The sequence below is a fragment of the Eriocheir sinensis genome, chromosome 63 (assembly GCF_024679095.1).
Source record: "Eriocheir sinensis breed Jianghai 21 chromosome 63, ASM2467909v1, whole genome shotgun sequence".
Classification (NCBI taxonomy): Eukaryota; Metazoa; Arthropoda; class Malacostraca; order Decapoda; family Varunidae; genus Eriocheir; species Eriocheir sinensis.
In genome coordinates, this window is record NC_066571.1 from 1,324,715 (window position 1) to 1,340,026 (window position 15,312).

The 15,312-nt window shown below is 41.5% G+C and overlaps 1 protein-coding gene across 4 annotated transcripts in view; it reads right to left on the minus strand.

Moving 5' to 3' along the window:
- The window catches only part of LOC126986810 (ATP-binding cassette sub-family F member 2-like), a 39,405-nt gene extending 25,353 nt beyond the window's left edge, over positions 1-14,052 (minus strand). Inside the window, exons 1-4 of one of the 4 annotated variants that reach the window (XM_050843174.1) lie at positions 13,930-14,052; positions 11,842-11,953; positions 11,500-11,596; positions 9,847-10,024 (exon numbers count right to left, since the gene is read on the minus strand). In XM_050843174.1, coding sequence (XP_050699131.1) covers positions 9,847-10,024; positions 11,500-11,596; positions 11,842-11,940 — 374 coding nt within the window. In that variant the 5' untranslated portion in view covers positions 11,941-11,953; positions 13,930-14,052. Of the gene's footprint in view, positions 1-9,846; positions 10,025-11,499; positions 11,600-11,841; positions 11,954-13,925 lie in introns of all 4 variants that reach the window. The other 3 variants (XM_050843173.1, XM_050843176.1, XM_050843175.1) reach the window with 3 other exon arrangements.
- Between the last annotated feature and the right edge of the window lie 1,260 nt (positions 14,053-15,312).

Genomic DNA, 15,312 nt, shown 5'->3' on the forward strand with positions numbered 1-15,312 from the left:
AGAGAGAGAGAGAGAGAGAGAGAGAGAGAGAGAGAGAGAGAGAGAGAGAGAGAGAGAGAGAGAGAGAGAGAGAGAGAGAGAGAGAGAGAGAGAGAGAGAGAGAGAGAGAGAGAGAGAGAGAGAGAGAGAGAGAGAGAGAGAGAGAGGGGTGGGGGGTCAAAAGACTGACACCTCACTGATAGGAAGTGCACACATATATCTCTCTCTCTCTCTCACATACACGCACACACGAAGGGATACAAAGGGAGATGAAGAGAGAGAGAGAGAGAGAGAGAGAGAGAGAGAGAGAGAGAGAGGGGGGGGGAGGGAGGGAGAGAGGTATAGAGCATGCATTTCTCTCTCTCTCTCTCTCTCACACACACACATAAGAACATAAGAACGTAGGAGTCTGCAAGAGGCCGGTAGGCCTGTACAAGGCAGCTCCTTTGAACCTAAGCTCCCGTGTATCTAACCCCACCTAATATCGCTGTCCATGAATTTATCTAATCTATTTATTAATGTGACAATTGTATTGGCACTCACCACATGACTGCTAAGCCTTTTCCACTCATCCACCACTCTGTTAGTAAACCAATTCTTGCCCATGTCCCTGTTGAATCTGAATTTATCCAGTTTAAACCCATTACTTCGTGTTCTACCTGGTTCTCTTACCAACAAAACCTTATAATTATACACACACACACACACAGATTAGATGTGAAGGACCGAAATACAAGCGAGAGGGAGATAATCACTTTGGTGACCTGCAGTTTCGGGTTCTATCTTGTTTGTGCCTCTCTCTCTCTCTCTCTCTCTCTCTCTCTCTCTCTCTCACACACACACACACACACTGAAGGAAGGAAGGAAGGAAGAAAGAAATAGAATAGAATAGAGACAGCGGGATGGATGTAAGGGAGGCAGGGAGTGGAGGCCACATCCTTGAGCCGAGGGGGTATTGAGTAATGGCTACTCAACTCAAAGGAAGAGGAACTCCACACACATGATATATATAGGCCTAACTTATCAACCCCCTTCCTCCCTTTGTGTGTGTGTGTGAATGTGTGTGTGTGAGATAAAGATATGTCTGCAAAAAACTGCAAAAGTTCTCACAGTAGAATTTCTTCTTCGTTACCGTTTAATTTTGTTACCCATATTGTTTTCTCTAAAACCATCCATGTCGCAGAAAACGTATCACTGCTATGGCATACTAAAATTAAACAGGACTCATATACACGTCTCCCGTATGTGGCAAGTAGGACATATAGACATGTCCACCAGATGGGAGCGGTTGGCGACCTGGACGTGAATATACGTCCCCAAAACTGAAGGGGTTAAAATATCCATATAAAATCCAATATCTGCTCAATTTACTTGAAACTTTTGGAATGTTGATTTTCCTTAGGCAAATAAATGGTCACAATCAGATATTTATGAAATATACAGAAAACAGATATAAATGTGTTGAAAGGGGGGCTATTTTATGACGTCATAACGTCATGCATAACAACATCGCGTGTGATATATAGCGTCTAGATAGTTAAGGAAAACAGACTATGACCAAACATTTCGACACTTTCAAAGTATTCTCAGAAAAAATCAACTACATTGAACAAATATTAAGGCCTCTACATCGAAGAGTAAAAATAAATCATGACGTCAATGACGTCATGACATCAAAATGATGAACATTTATACTCATTCATAAGAACAAGAACCGTTAGGAGTATTCATATATGAAGATTCAATCCTTAATTCGCAATAGTTTTTTTTTTTTTTTTTTTTCTCTTTACTGCCAGTCCCCCCTTAAGCAATAACAGATAAAATTTGTGAAACATGATTTGCCTTGTCTGAATCCAAATTGACTTTCATTTATTATTTTCATTCTTTCCAGATGGTCCAACCACTGTCTTTTAATGACCTTCTCACACAGTTTACATGTTACACTTGTTTGGGATACAGGTCCATAGTTTAGCATCAGGGGAGGATCCAGAAAATCAATTTGGGGGCCCCGATGGTAAAATTTCATAAGTTAGTGACAGCCTCAAAACAGTGAAGATCAATGGATAGTGATGGTGGTTCTTCGCTTAAAATCCACAGCTCCCGAGCAATCAATGTATATGTGACAAATAAATTTTTCTTGTATAATATATATATATATATATATATATATATATATATATATATATATATATATATATATATATATATATATATATATATATATATATATATATATATATATATATATATATCTATATATATATAGCTGTAAGCAATAACAAGAAACAATTCAAATTGTACATCCAACCAGTGAAAAGGCAGATCTGAGCAGGTAGAAATCATCACCTTACGAGCATTCAAAGAAAACTAAACGTTTATTTCGATATGTAAGCAGCAAGGGTGATCATAATACAGGTCATATTTAAATTACAAACTTAACCTTTACAAAAAAGAGTTATTATGTAAAATTAGACACACCTGAAGATAAAAAGGAATTCTTATAGGGCTTCTCTTACATGGGATTGAGCATTTGCAAAGATTGGCCGATCTTAAGAAATATATTTACAAATTCCCAAGTATTCAACAAGTTCCTCACTAAGCAAAGAGTAGTCGGCGTTTTTTTCGCCGAATTTGCCTATCACTCTCTCAACTGAAATGGGGATGTCATAGTGGACACAGAGGAGGGCAAGTCCGTTCAGGCGCTCTTGCCGACGGTACTCCTCAGATAGGTTTTCAGCCTTTTCAATGCTAAGAAAGACCTCTCGGCTTCCGCGTTGGAGACTGGAAGCATCAACAGAGTTTTCAAGAGAATGGTGAGATTGGGGAACATGCTGGTGCTGGCGTGTGCCTGGGCTTCTTTGATAGTTGGGAAGACCGGAACAGATAATGCCCAGCGCCTTCACGAGTGTCAGGGATTCGATGTCGAGCTCATAGAGCTTTGCTGCAACATCCGTTTCGGAGCCTTTGAGGAGTTGCTCGACTTGAAGTGCGACAGGCACTGTGTCGTCGCCGAACCGACTCTTCAACTCAGCCAAGACGTGGTCCATGAACGGAATGTGCACCGCCCGGCGGTAGTACTCCTCAGCATTCTCGCATGGAACATTTGATCGCTGGGTCTGTCGTCCACAGAGTCGTGGCACAGGGATGGTGTCATGCAATGACCCCACCTCGACCAAAAGCTCTTCTGCTTTCATGAACACGTCATGGAAATGATTCTCCGCATCTGCTCTGAACTTGGCAAAAATGGTCTTGATGCCACGAATCGTGGCATAGGCTTACACCGGGTCGCCATCTTTTTTCTGAAGAGTTCCGCTCGGCTCGAGAGTATGTGCCAATATACACTCCACTACAACCAGTCCAACGAGAAAGCGGGGATCACGTAGGCGATGGGAAGGATCCCAGCGGTGTCGTCAAGTTTCACATGAGGAATGAGGTCACAAAGATTTTTCCTAGGCCTTTAAAGCTTGCTCTATAATATTCAATATACGATTCCGTAACTTAAATACTAAAAATAAAGAAAATCCTGAGTTCTCCAGAAATGCAACAGAAAGGTACCAGTTTTCATTTTGACTCAGAAAGTGAACATTTTAGCAGATGGGGTGGGGGGGGAGGGTCTTCCGACAACCCCAGCCCCTCCCCCCCCTGGGTACGGCGTACTACGGCCCTGTACGAGTATATAGATTATTAGACGAGTGCGGGGCCCATAAGAGCACAGGGCCCATTGTGCCCTGGCCCTGCAGGAGTGAAAAACTACATCAGACACCGAAAAAATTTAAATCTTGCCTGAGCATCCCGTCCACCTCCGCATAGTAAAGCCCAAGGAACCTATAAAGGAGGAATTTTTTAAAGTTTGGATGACAGCGTCCAGAGCTATCTAGCAGCAGCTGGCTTCAGTCCCCAGCTCTCTAGCTTTTTAGGGGTATCTTAAATATATTTTATGTTTTCTCAATTCATGGGTATTTCAAATATTTTAGTTATCCTAATATTTTTTGGGGGGCCCGGACCATCTGGATCCCCACCCCCATATCCATGCCTTCATATGCCTACAGCCGACGACACATTCCATATTATAGTTGCACTTGCAGCACATTACAAGCAAGTCAGTTCTGTACCCACTATCCACGTACACTCGAGATTTTCGGGGGGGGGGGCTGGGGCTCCTGTATCCGCCCCTGTTTAGCATCTATTGTTTATTTCCACTTTTATATAGCAGGACCACATGCGCCCTCTTCCATACCACTAGGACTTATTCAGTCTTGACCGAACTACTTATAATTTGTTACTATTAACTGTTCCCTACTCTTTCAGTACTTGGCCTGGTATTTCATCTGGACCCATTGCCTTCTTGTCATTTAGTGATTTTAATAGCCCCAGTATCTCTTTATCCATTTTTTTTTTGTGTGTGTGTGTGTGTGTGTACAGACACTACCCTACTAACGAACATCTGACTTACGAACATTCGGACATACGAACAGGCTGCGGCGTAAGTTAAAATCATGTTCGCAATAGTCAAGCCTCAGTGTACGAGTTTAATTCGTTCTGGAATTTTGCTAGCACACCAAAACACTTGTAAACCAAAACGAATTTCCCCACTGAAATTAATGTATATCCCATTAATGCGTCCTGTATCTCAAAAAATATTTATAAAAAATAATTTTACCAGTTATTTTTTACAAAATTTAAGTAATTTTACAAACAAATAGCAATGATAAATAATATGAAACACAAATCAATGTGTTACGGTTGTTATGGACTCTTGCAACCACTAGCTATGCTCAAAGTGTAGGCTTCGCCCCGGGGTTTAGCAGCCGCAGTTTCCCTATTCTCAAGGCACCAGAACTACGTTCGACCACCATCGTGAAGCTAACCTGACATATCATCCAAGATGGAGGGTGAACAGGAGTCAGTCACATCCAGGAGGGCATACAAGCTGCCAGGGCTCGCCCCCCGTTCCAGAGCATGGTATCCACCGTTCCTGTTTTCTTCTTTGCATCATCCCTTTTAACCATCTTCCTGGGGAACATTGGTAAAGCACAAAGAACTCACTCTGTAGTGCTGAAAACATGTTATACTGCTGAAAACATGACACAAGCGCACGGATTCTATTTCTACGAGTTTACAATGCGGACTGAGACTAGAGCCGTCATCTGGCAGTCAAGAATTACCTTAGACCGAGCAGGAATTAACCCCAAATCTTGCGAAATTCTTGTTTCTTGTTCTGGCCTGTCAGATTTTAAAGAATTCACCCCAATTCTTGGCAAGAATCGGGGCTCCTGCACAAGCCACAGCGGGGCTGGGTACAGCCACTGTCATGCTGGCCGCACCTCCATAGGCTAATGGCGATGACTATTTCCTGAACTTCCTATGGGTAACCCTGCCAGGTGGGGGTGGTCACAGAGTTCATGAGGTTACTCTTGTGTTACTGTTGCACCACAGACCATTTTAAGCATTACCATAGGATAAGTAAGAACTTCCCAGTATGAAAACATCATCGTCATCGTTAGAAACAAGAAAGTGAGACAATGACATTTGTCAATATTTTGTAGAGTAAAAGGAAGTTTTAAGAAACTCCATTGCATGCAAAGACATTAAGTAGTTACTGAAATACTCCTAATGAACTGTAGATCCCGTAACTGTGACAAAATTAATGCGTGTTGATCCAGATGAGTGACAAAATGAGAAATAGTGTTGGTTCATCCAAATATATGGACAAGATAGAGCGCTCTGGCAGATTACGAGAGGGAGGTTAAAAAGTCTCAAGAATGGGGGGTCGTTCAAGAAGGCCATATATCATAAGAACATAAAAACGTAGGAGTCTGCAAGAGGCCGGTAGGCCTGTACAAGGCAGCTCCCGTGTATCTAACCCCACCTAATATCGCTGTCCATGAATTTATCTAATCTATTTTTGAATGTGACAATTGTATTGGCACTCACCACATGACTGCTAAGCCTATTCCACTCATCCACCACTCTGTTAGTAAACCAATTTTTGCCTATGTCCCTGTTGAATCTGAAGTTATCCAGTTTAAACCCGTTACTTCGTGTCCTACCCGGTTCTCTTACCAACAAAACCTTATGAATATCCCCTTTATTAAAGCCCTTCATCCATTTATAAACCTCGATCATGTTTCCACGCACCCTTCGCCTTTCTAGAGAATGCAAGTTTAACTGTTTGAGTTTTTCCTCGTATGGCAAGTTTCTCAACCCCTGAATCATCTTAGTCATCCTCCTCTGCACCGATTCTAACGTTTTGATATACATTCAATAGTAAGGTGACCAGAACTGAACCGCATAGTCAAGATGAGGTCTAACTAATGCTAAATATAGCTTAAGGAAGACTTCGGCGCTTCTGTTGCTTACGCTCCTTGAAATAAATCCTAGTGCCCTATTTGCTCAATTTCTAGCTTGAATGCATTGAGCCCTTGGACGGAGATCAGAGCTCACTAAGACCCCTAAATCCCTCTCGCACCCAGACCTGCTTATGGGAGCGTCATTTAAACAATAGTTATATGAGGGGCTGTTCCTACCTACACTCAGAATACTGCACTTCCCTACATTGAACTCCATTTGCCATTTCTCCGCCCAGTCATACAATCTGTTTAGTTCATCCTGATGATGCCTTAGGGTAGCAAACTTACCGCCATTTGTTCCGTATTTGCCTATCTGAATGGTTAAGCAGATAAAATACAGTATTTTAAAAATATAGTGAGCACCTTTTTCAGTGAACTACAAAACCAGTCCATAAAACTATGTTTGTCAAGAGTCATCCTGAAATACGTGTAAAATACATGTCGTAACGTCTCTCCCCCTTCCTCTTGCCTTCACCAGCAGCGGGCAGCGGCTGTCAGTCATGGCAGGCCAGAGAAATTTTAGGGTTGCCATCCATTCCTTAAAATATGGATTCATTCTGTACTGGAGGATGGGACGTTGCATTCCTTATTTGTTTTAGATCAAGGTGGCAGCCCTAACTGAGACTCTATTCCCAATATTTCTGCTTTGAGCACTTGTCTTGCTGCAAACAAAGGGAACCCACGCTCACATCTTTGACTTGTACAAAGAGACACGCCAGGCCTCATTGAAAGACCAACTTGGTCGGCTAGGCTGATTGACCCAATAGAGTCGGTCTATCGGCATCCTCCCCTCACCGTCATGTGCCGTCACCTGGCAAGGGTTTGTGTTCCCTCCTCGAAGGGAAGGGAAGCCCGTGTCCGCACCCAGGGGGAAGTGATGTAAAAAAAAAAAAAATAAAAAAAAAAATAAAAAAAAAAATAAAAAAAACAGGATGCTCAACTACCAAATCACCACTCGTAAACCAAGCATTTTTTTGTGGGATTTTTTGGCTCGTAAATCAAAACACTCGTAAACTAAGGCATTCATAAACCAAGGTTTGACTGTACTTCCCCAGTCCGAATTTTGAGTTGCGCAACTTCTGCACAGTACAACATTTTGCCACAACCCACGCTGCCCGAGAGCGGCAGTTTGGTAACACGCTTGTTAGTGACTGATTATTGAGGAGAACAGCTCTTGGTGCCACAACTGCAGGGTCATATGGCACCGAATCTAATGCAAAATAAACTATAATATAAAACTATATAAAACCGGCACTCATTAGTGATGACACGCGTTCGCTTGTGCTCTAGCTCTTCATTACATTTCTCGGTGTTTTGCGTTTTTTGTGAGAAAATTAACTCCTCCATCATGGTTAATGGCAAGCCTATGGCATAATAATAATAATAAAGATCGTACCAATAGAAAAATGGCAAAATAACGACTTATGAACAATTCAATATACGATCAGCCTTCCGGAACGTAACTTGTTTGTAAGTTAGGGAATATCTGTATTTACCTATTTGTAGTATACAGAGCCTGAGCTCAAACTCAGATAGTCCTGTCTCTCAATCTATATTTGTCCAGCTTTTCGGACGCAAAAAATAATTGCCCGTGTTGGCCAGAATGCAAAAAAAATGCCGATTTTCATGTGCGTATTTCACAATGATTCATTTAACAAAAGTTTTAAGAGTTTTTCAAGTGCTTTCTGATGGTATATTCTGAATTTCGATTATTTCCATACTTCACCTAGAAATCGAGGAAAACCGAAAAAAATGACTTTTTCTCGTCTGACAAAAAAATAACTGAACAAAAGTTGTAGATTTGAGCAAGCCAAACACAGAAATGCATAATAATTTAAAAAAAAAAACCACCTTCAGGAGGTCTAGAAATCGGAGATTGGAGCGAATTTCTGGCGGACGGGCGGACGCGTATTTGCACGCTCGGCTTCCTTTGTCACAAGGCAGATGACAGGAGAGGAAGTTTACAGAAGACACAGGTCATATCAGGTGTGGTGGTGGGGATGAGGGGAAGGGAGGGGGGCAGAGCAAATACCAGGGAGAAGGGTCACTGGAAAATTCCAGGCCGCCCGCCCCTCAGCCACTCCTCGTTTCCCGGCCGGCCACGTGACTCAAGGGCTCACTTAACATCACCACTAGTGTTTAATGTTTTTTTCTCGTCCTAACAACATGACGTGGACAAGTGCCGGTGGAAGTGGATTGCTGGGGAGAGGGTGGGGTCTCGCTTCCACCCTCCATCATGTACAGGTGTGTGACTTGTGTGGCTAGGCGTATGTTTGTATGTCTACTGCGTGGGGGTTGCCAGAGAGTGTTTATCTGAGTAGGGATGCAATCAAGGACATTGAGAAAGCGAGGGAAATTTAAAGAAAATGGTCCGTCTGCAGGTGGGACGAGCGTCCTGCAATGGTAAACCACCGTTTGGCCGCAGGCGGGACAGGCGTCCCTAAGGGGTTAACTCACGTAATAGTATCATTGCAAAGTACATACCCTTAACTGTTTTTTTGACTTAAGTTGAAGACTATATGATCTTTGGTAGAGGGAGTAAGGAATATTGAAGTAGGATCCCTGAGAACACATTTTTATAGACAGTTTTCCACCCCGAATGGGCTTCCCTTCTATGATTTAGCAATAAAAAGCATAACTTTTATACAGTTTATGTGAACCACACCCAAAAAGACTTAACTTTCAGGTCTTCTTGATACCCTTGATGGGTGTTGAGGTCGAAGGGCCTCCATCTTGTGGATGAAACTCACTGGAAGGTGAGAAGAGGTTGGATGTCTAGCAGACATCTTCTCAAAGCTAACACAAGGAATACACTGACCAATAATTAGTCAAGGGAGCATGGTTGGGTATTGTTTGAAAGAAAACCACATGCTTACCCTACTTCAGCATAAACAAATTAAATTTGACGGCGCGCAAAAAGTCAAAAAATGCCTTGTCGATTATTATCGACACCCGCGGGTTGAGCCCAGGCACCAGCTGTCGACTATTATCAACACCTGCGCTTTAAGGGTTAATAAGTGCGATATTAATAAGATTCTGGTGTAAGAGAACTGAATAGGACATGTAGTATTGGGTTTAAATTGGAAAAATACTGATTAAAAAAAACATAGCTAAGACTTGGTTCACCAATTAAGTGGTGGATGTGTTACTTGGCAATCATGTGAGTGCCAAAACTATAGACACCTTCAAGAAAAGGTTTAATTCATGCCAGTGAGGTTAGGTGAGGATTAGGTTTACAGGAGCTGCCTTATACAAACCTGACAGCCTCTAGCAGTCCTTACATTCTTAACTTGATGTTATCCAAACTGTCACACCATGCTGTTATAGCTCTCATTACACCACTCTCAGGCTATAACTCACAACAATACTCCACCTCCACTACAATGCATGTACACCACCAAATACACATGGTACTACACTCACATGCAGCTCTCTTCTGGCCTTGCCAATTTCCAAAAAAACTAAAGTCAAACTTATCACTAAAGATTACACAAAGACCAACACTGCACATAGTTACCGTCTCCCGCAGTTCAGCTCCAGCTTGGTGTCTTGCAGCATCTCTGATCCATGGAAAGTGATGGAGAAGTTGTCAATCTTAATGTCCCGAGCACGTGGGTGGATGCCCAAGACACCAGTACAGGAGCGTGCCTCACTGGCAATGCGCATATCCTCTTCAAGCTTCCGGCAAAGGATCTCTGTAAAGACCAGCAACTGCTCTCAGATTGAGCAAAATACCCTGAAACTTCTGTAGTTGCCAGAGGAATCAAAGATTAAGTGCTACTGTTCATAGCCATCCTACAAGGATGAACCCCAAGTGTAAGTGAATGGGTAGTATTATAAGACATTTCATCGCCCAAGAACACTCATTTGACAAGGCTTTCGTAGGAGTTGTGGGCATTTCCAGGAGTAGTTCTATGACCCTGGCGGTAGTGTGACCCTTCCTCTGTACCATGAACCTGTAGAAACACTCATTAGAACCCGATTGACCCCCTCTTTGACCTTTATAAATAGATAATGTGAGAACCGAAAGTGTCTTGTAATACCGCCCTATGACTCAGGAGACAAGGCCACCCTACACAGATGAGCCCCAGTGAAAGTGGATGGCTCTGGAGAGGGAGGGGCAACACAACCTCTCAACTAGCCCTTTGACTGAGATGTAAGGCCTAGATTTGTGTATTTTGACCTAAGATTGTCAATTAGTGTATTTCAGATGCAGGACAAAAGCAAAGATTCCAATAAAAAAAGGGAAATAAAATGGAAAATGGAGGCATCACCACACAGAACACTCGTCCTTTTACAGAACCCACCAATATTTCCACCTGCGGGTCACCTGTCCTTTAGGAGTTAAGAGGGTAGCAGTAGGCATCTTTAGCCAACTGCAGCCATTTTTGGTTGAGGTTACCCCAGTTGAAGAGTCTAAGACAAATAAGGCTGTAGCACACCCTGGATTTCAGGTCTCTGCCAAACTCAACTCAATATCAAGCCAGTGCCATCCTTGGGACACACTCATTGTCATAAACGTAGCTAACGCTACTACTGACATTGATAGAGCTGGCTCCTTCAATCTACATCTTCTTCGTGAATATTATCCACTATATTCAACAATAAATAGTCCTTTAATTGGATTTTGAAAGTGTTTCCATGATTGTTGAACGTTTGTGGAAAAGATATATGAAGAGCTAGTGATGTTTCATAAGGTAGGTAATGAAATACTGGCACGGTACTAAAACGAATCTTTACCAAACAGTCAATAAATATGAAGAAAAGAAATAAGTAGCCTACATTGTACTTGAAACACAATGAAGTATAAATGTTAGGAAAGCGAGGAGCGTGGGTTAGACCCTCGCCTGTGTCACAGGCACACACCCGAACACAGGCTAGTTCTACGACAAAAAGTGACCAACTTCTACTCATGATTACTCAGCAACCAGTGGACCTAGAGCGGTCTACTAAACGCCATTCGACAGAGGACGGAGAGTACTCCTAGAAGTAGTATATGTTTAATTTCCATTATGTTTATTTATGTGCAATTAGAATGTAAACATGACCCTAAATTTTCCCAAAACCCTCGGACACGGGAGTTGCCTTCTGCAAAGACACCCAGAGTGGGAGGGTTAAGATAAAGACAAAAAAAGAGAGGAGAAAAATAACAATGATCAGGGGCTCTAACCTTCTGCACTGAGTTTTTCAACGCCATTAGCACTGCCATTCTGCAGCGGAGTTGTCTCGCGGGAATTTTTGTTGTTGTTAGTTCCCTTATCCTTTACCTGCTGAAAGGGCAACAATATTAACCCCAATCCACCTCTCCCCATCTTCCCTTCTGCTTAAAGTTTGTATTAGCTTTATTTTATCTTATGGTGCAAGTTATGTGAATCAAGATTTAAGGTGGCCAAAATTTTAAGTTTCATCACTGAGGGATATCATTTCCACTCTTTTAACATTTCCTTATTTAGTTTTCTTAATTCATTAAAAAGGAAGTATATAATTCCCATGAATCAGCATGATTACTCACCTCTTTGTCTTCCTTGTTTTCTACCTTCTTACCACCCTGCTTGGCCTTGGCTGCCTCTTTCTTCTTCTGTTCCCGCTTCTTTTTAGCATCGGAAGGCATCTTGGTCTGAAATCTATATTACAGCAATTAGTAAAACTGAAGAGCATTTTTCTTGTATATACAAGCACATACTTTGATATACTCAGCTACCGGTACTCAGTTAAAAAGAAAATATGACTGCCACTGTTACTGCCGACATATGATGCAAGTCTTCATATAACTTATTTCAGTTAATTTTTCCTATATGTGTAAGACAAAGTGTGGTAAAACTCCAGGACATGCACTAAATATTAGCAATTTCTGGACAGTATATATATGGCAAATGTCAGGAAGTGGGCAATGGCCCCCGGCCTGCAGCAATTCCCAGACATTTGTTGTTCCCTGACAGGTTGTCCCCCCACTGTTAGTCTGGGAAATTAAGGGTCAAATGTATATTAATATGTAACATAAAAAGACAGAAAAAATATAACTTCGTTATGTATGTTAAGGGGACCCTCCGCCTGTTACTCTTCAACATGAACTTTTTTTCGGCTCAGAATGTTTTTTCATATATATACCTATTAGTATATTGAAATTTTAAGAACCCGAAAGTTTGGTGAAATTTGGAAAAAGTTTATGAGGAAACAATTTTTTTCTTCAGAAAACATCACGAATCTATGAAACACTTCTCCTTTATTTTTGGTAGTATGCCTTTTACTGCTGGTCCACACAATATTTATACCCATTGCTACAATTCATCCATAAATCAATTTGGACCATGTATCCATCACCCCACAATGCATGTCAAATAAATCTAAATTAACCAAACCTAACTTTACATAACCTACCTAACGGGAGGGCTTCGCCCCCCTCAACCCCCCTTCAATTTGCGACAATAAAGCAGTGTGTTGTATGGACATAAAATATACTTCATATATGGGGGTTCGGCCCCCCTCGACCCCCTTCTATTTACCGAAAGTAACTTGTTACTGCACTACATTGAGACTAAAAAAGGATCCATGTTGTATTAACTTCACCAGAGGAGGCTACCCTCTCAAGATTATACAAAAAAAAAATTTCTCCACATGGAAATACATCACATTTTACACATCAATGAAGTCAGTGTCTCAAAATTAGACTGCACAAGCTTCCAATACATTAACCAATTAAATAGTACCTACAGTAAGTGCTAAATCAGTTCCATTAATATCATTCATCCAAACATCTTTTTTTTTTTCATCTCCAAGATTGGAAAGGCCAAAGACAATACAAGAATAAAATTAGGCAGTTTTGTAAACGATTCTCACTGTAAGAAATCATCTTTTCTGTTCATAATTCCAACTATTATGCAGGATTTCCAACATTTATTAGGATAAATTGCAAAGTTAAAACTGTGTCCACTATTATGTAACCAAGAGACAAACAATATGCTGAGTACTTATCCTCTGCACTCACCCCAGCAACTGGACGGCAGTACAATACAAAAACTTAAATAAATCCAAAGGAAGTTAAGCAGACACACCTTTTATGATGAATTACATAATACATAAATACCTACAATGAGTAAACCTAACACCTGTTTTCCTTTTCTTTCCAAGGGGCAAGGCGTCGGTGCAAGTTCTGTATTAGTTCAACCTACTTCTGGGCCGGGATAGGGGGCACCAGGGATAGGATTGGTAATATTGTCGAGGCCACGTTGACCGTGACACATGGACCCGTAAAGCAGCCACACACAAAGGCCATGACGCAAGCCTCCCGCCAGCCTGGCCACCTCACCCCACGACCTGCCTCTTGCTCGGCTCCTCCACCCCTCATGCAGCGTCAGAGTATTCTTACCCCTGGCCAAACTCGCCACCCACCCTCCCCGGCCCGGCAGAACACCCACCACAAGGCTAAATAAGAAAGTGTCACCCGGATTCTGACCACAAAACTCGTGTCCCAGTTTCCCCGTTGACACCTCCAGTTGATGCATACTCCCCCTCCGCAGCCTCTTCCCCTTTGGTCCATACATGCACATACACCCAACAACTCGATCCCTACTAGAAAATGAGGGGAGAACGCCATACTTGCTTTGGAAATGAGGCGAAAAGGCAGAGGTTCGTTCCACACGTGCAGTAATCTCCCCGGGACCACCACTTCCGCCGCCCGCCGCCAGATGTCTCTCCTTCAGCCTTGATATATGGAAAGTAAAGACATGGATTGATAAATAGTAATGTATCTATATAATATTTGCACATTAATTCGTCCATGTGAGACATATATAAGTGAAGTTAAACACCCACAGAAAATGAAGTGGTATTAATTCTGCTACTTTATTGAGGATTTTTTTTCTGCTACTTTTGGAGTCTTTTTATTATAAGGCGCGTTTTGGTTTTCCCGGGACCATGTTTATCATATTGGAGGCATATTTATCGCGTTATTTATTTTTAAAGACAATAAGTGTAGTTAAACACCTACAGAAAATGAAGTGGTATTAATTCAGTTACTTTATTGAGGATTTTTTTTCTGCTACTTATGAATTTTTTTTTTTTTATTATAAGGCGCGTTTTGGTTTTCCCGGGACCATGTTTATCATATTGTAGGCAAATTTATCGCGTTATTTATTTTTAAAGACAATAAGTGTAGTTAAACACCCACATAAAATGGAGTGGTATTAATTATGCTACTTTATTGAGGATTTTTTTGCTACTTTTGGAGGTTTTTTTTTTACTATAAGGCGCGTTTTGGTTTTCCCGGGACCATATTTATCATATTGGAGGCAAATCTACCGGTGCTCATCATGCAAATATTAGGCCAAGATGCTAAATATTCATTGATATGCCTCAGTCTCACCAATGCAATCATATAAAAGCATATTGTACCGGTAGTAATACTTAATTGTCCATTATTACCTAATAGGATACCATATGTTGGTCTTCACTTGAGGAATAAAGTTGCGTACATAAAATCAATCAATCAATCATTCAGGAAGGTAGACCAAATGTATGAATGTAGCTACTGTACGTAAAAAGAAAAAAGAAGAAAAAAAAAGGAAGGTTAAGATAGTAGCCTATATACGTGGCCGATACTTCATTTTATTTTTGGTGATAAAGATCTGGATCACACGTACGTACCGGTACCTATCGACCTAAAGAGGTAGGTAGGCCTATAGGGACACAGGTCGATAGTTCTTCTAACTTTCTTTTCATCAACTTCTGCAAAATTCGCGCGCGGTTTTATTTCGCTCTTATTTCCATTCTCTGGATAATATCGGAAACACAGTTTTTATAAGGCAATTGACAGTAATCTATATTGTGTCCCACGATCTATATTCTATATATCAGTCCAAAAGTGAATGCTTCGTCTAAGGCTGGGGTCACACATATGCGGTTCAGCGACGGTTCATTACGGATTGGATTTTGACGGTTCCGTGCGGAATGTTACGGATAGTGGCGGATTATATATGGCGGATGG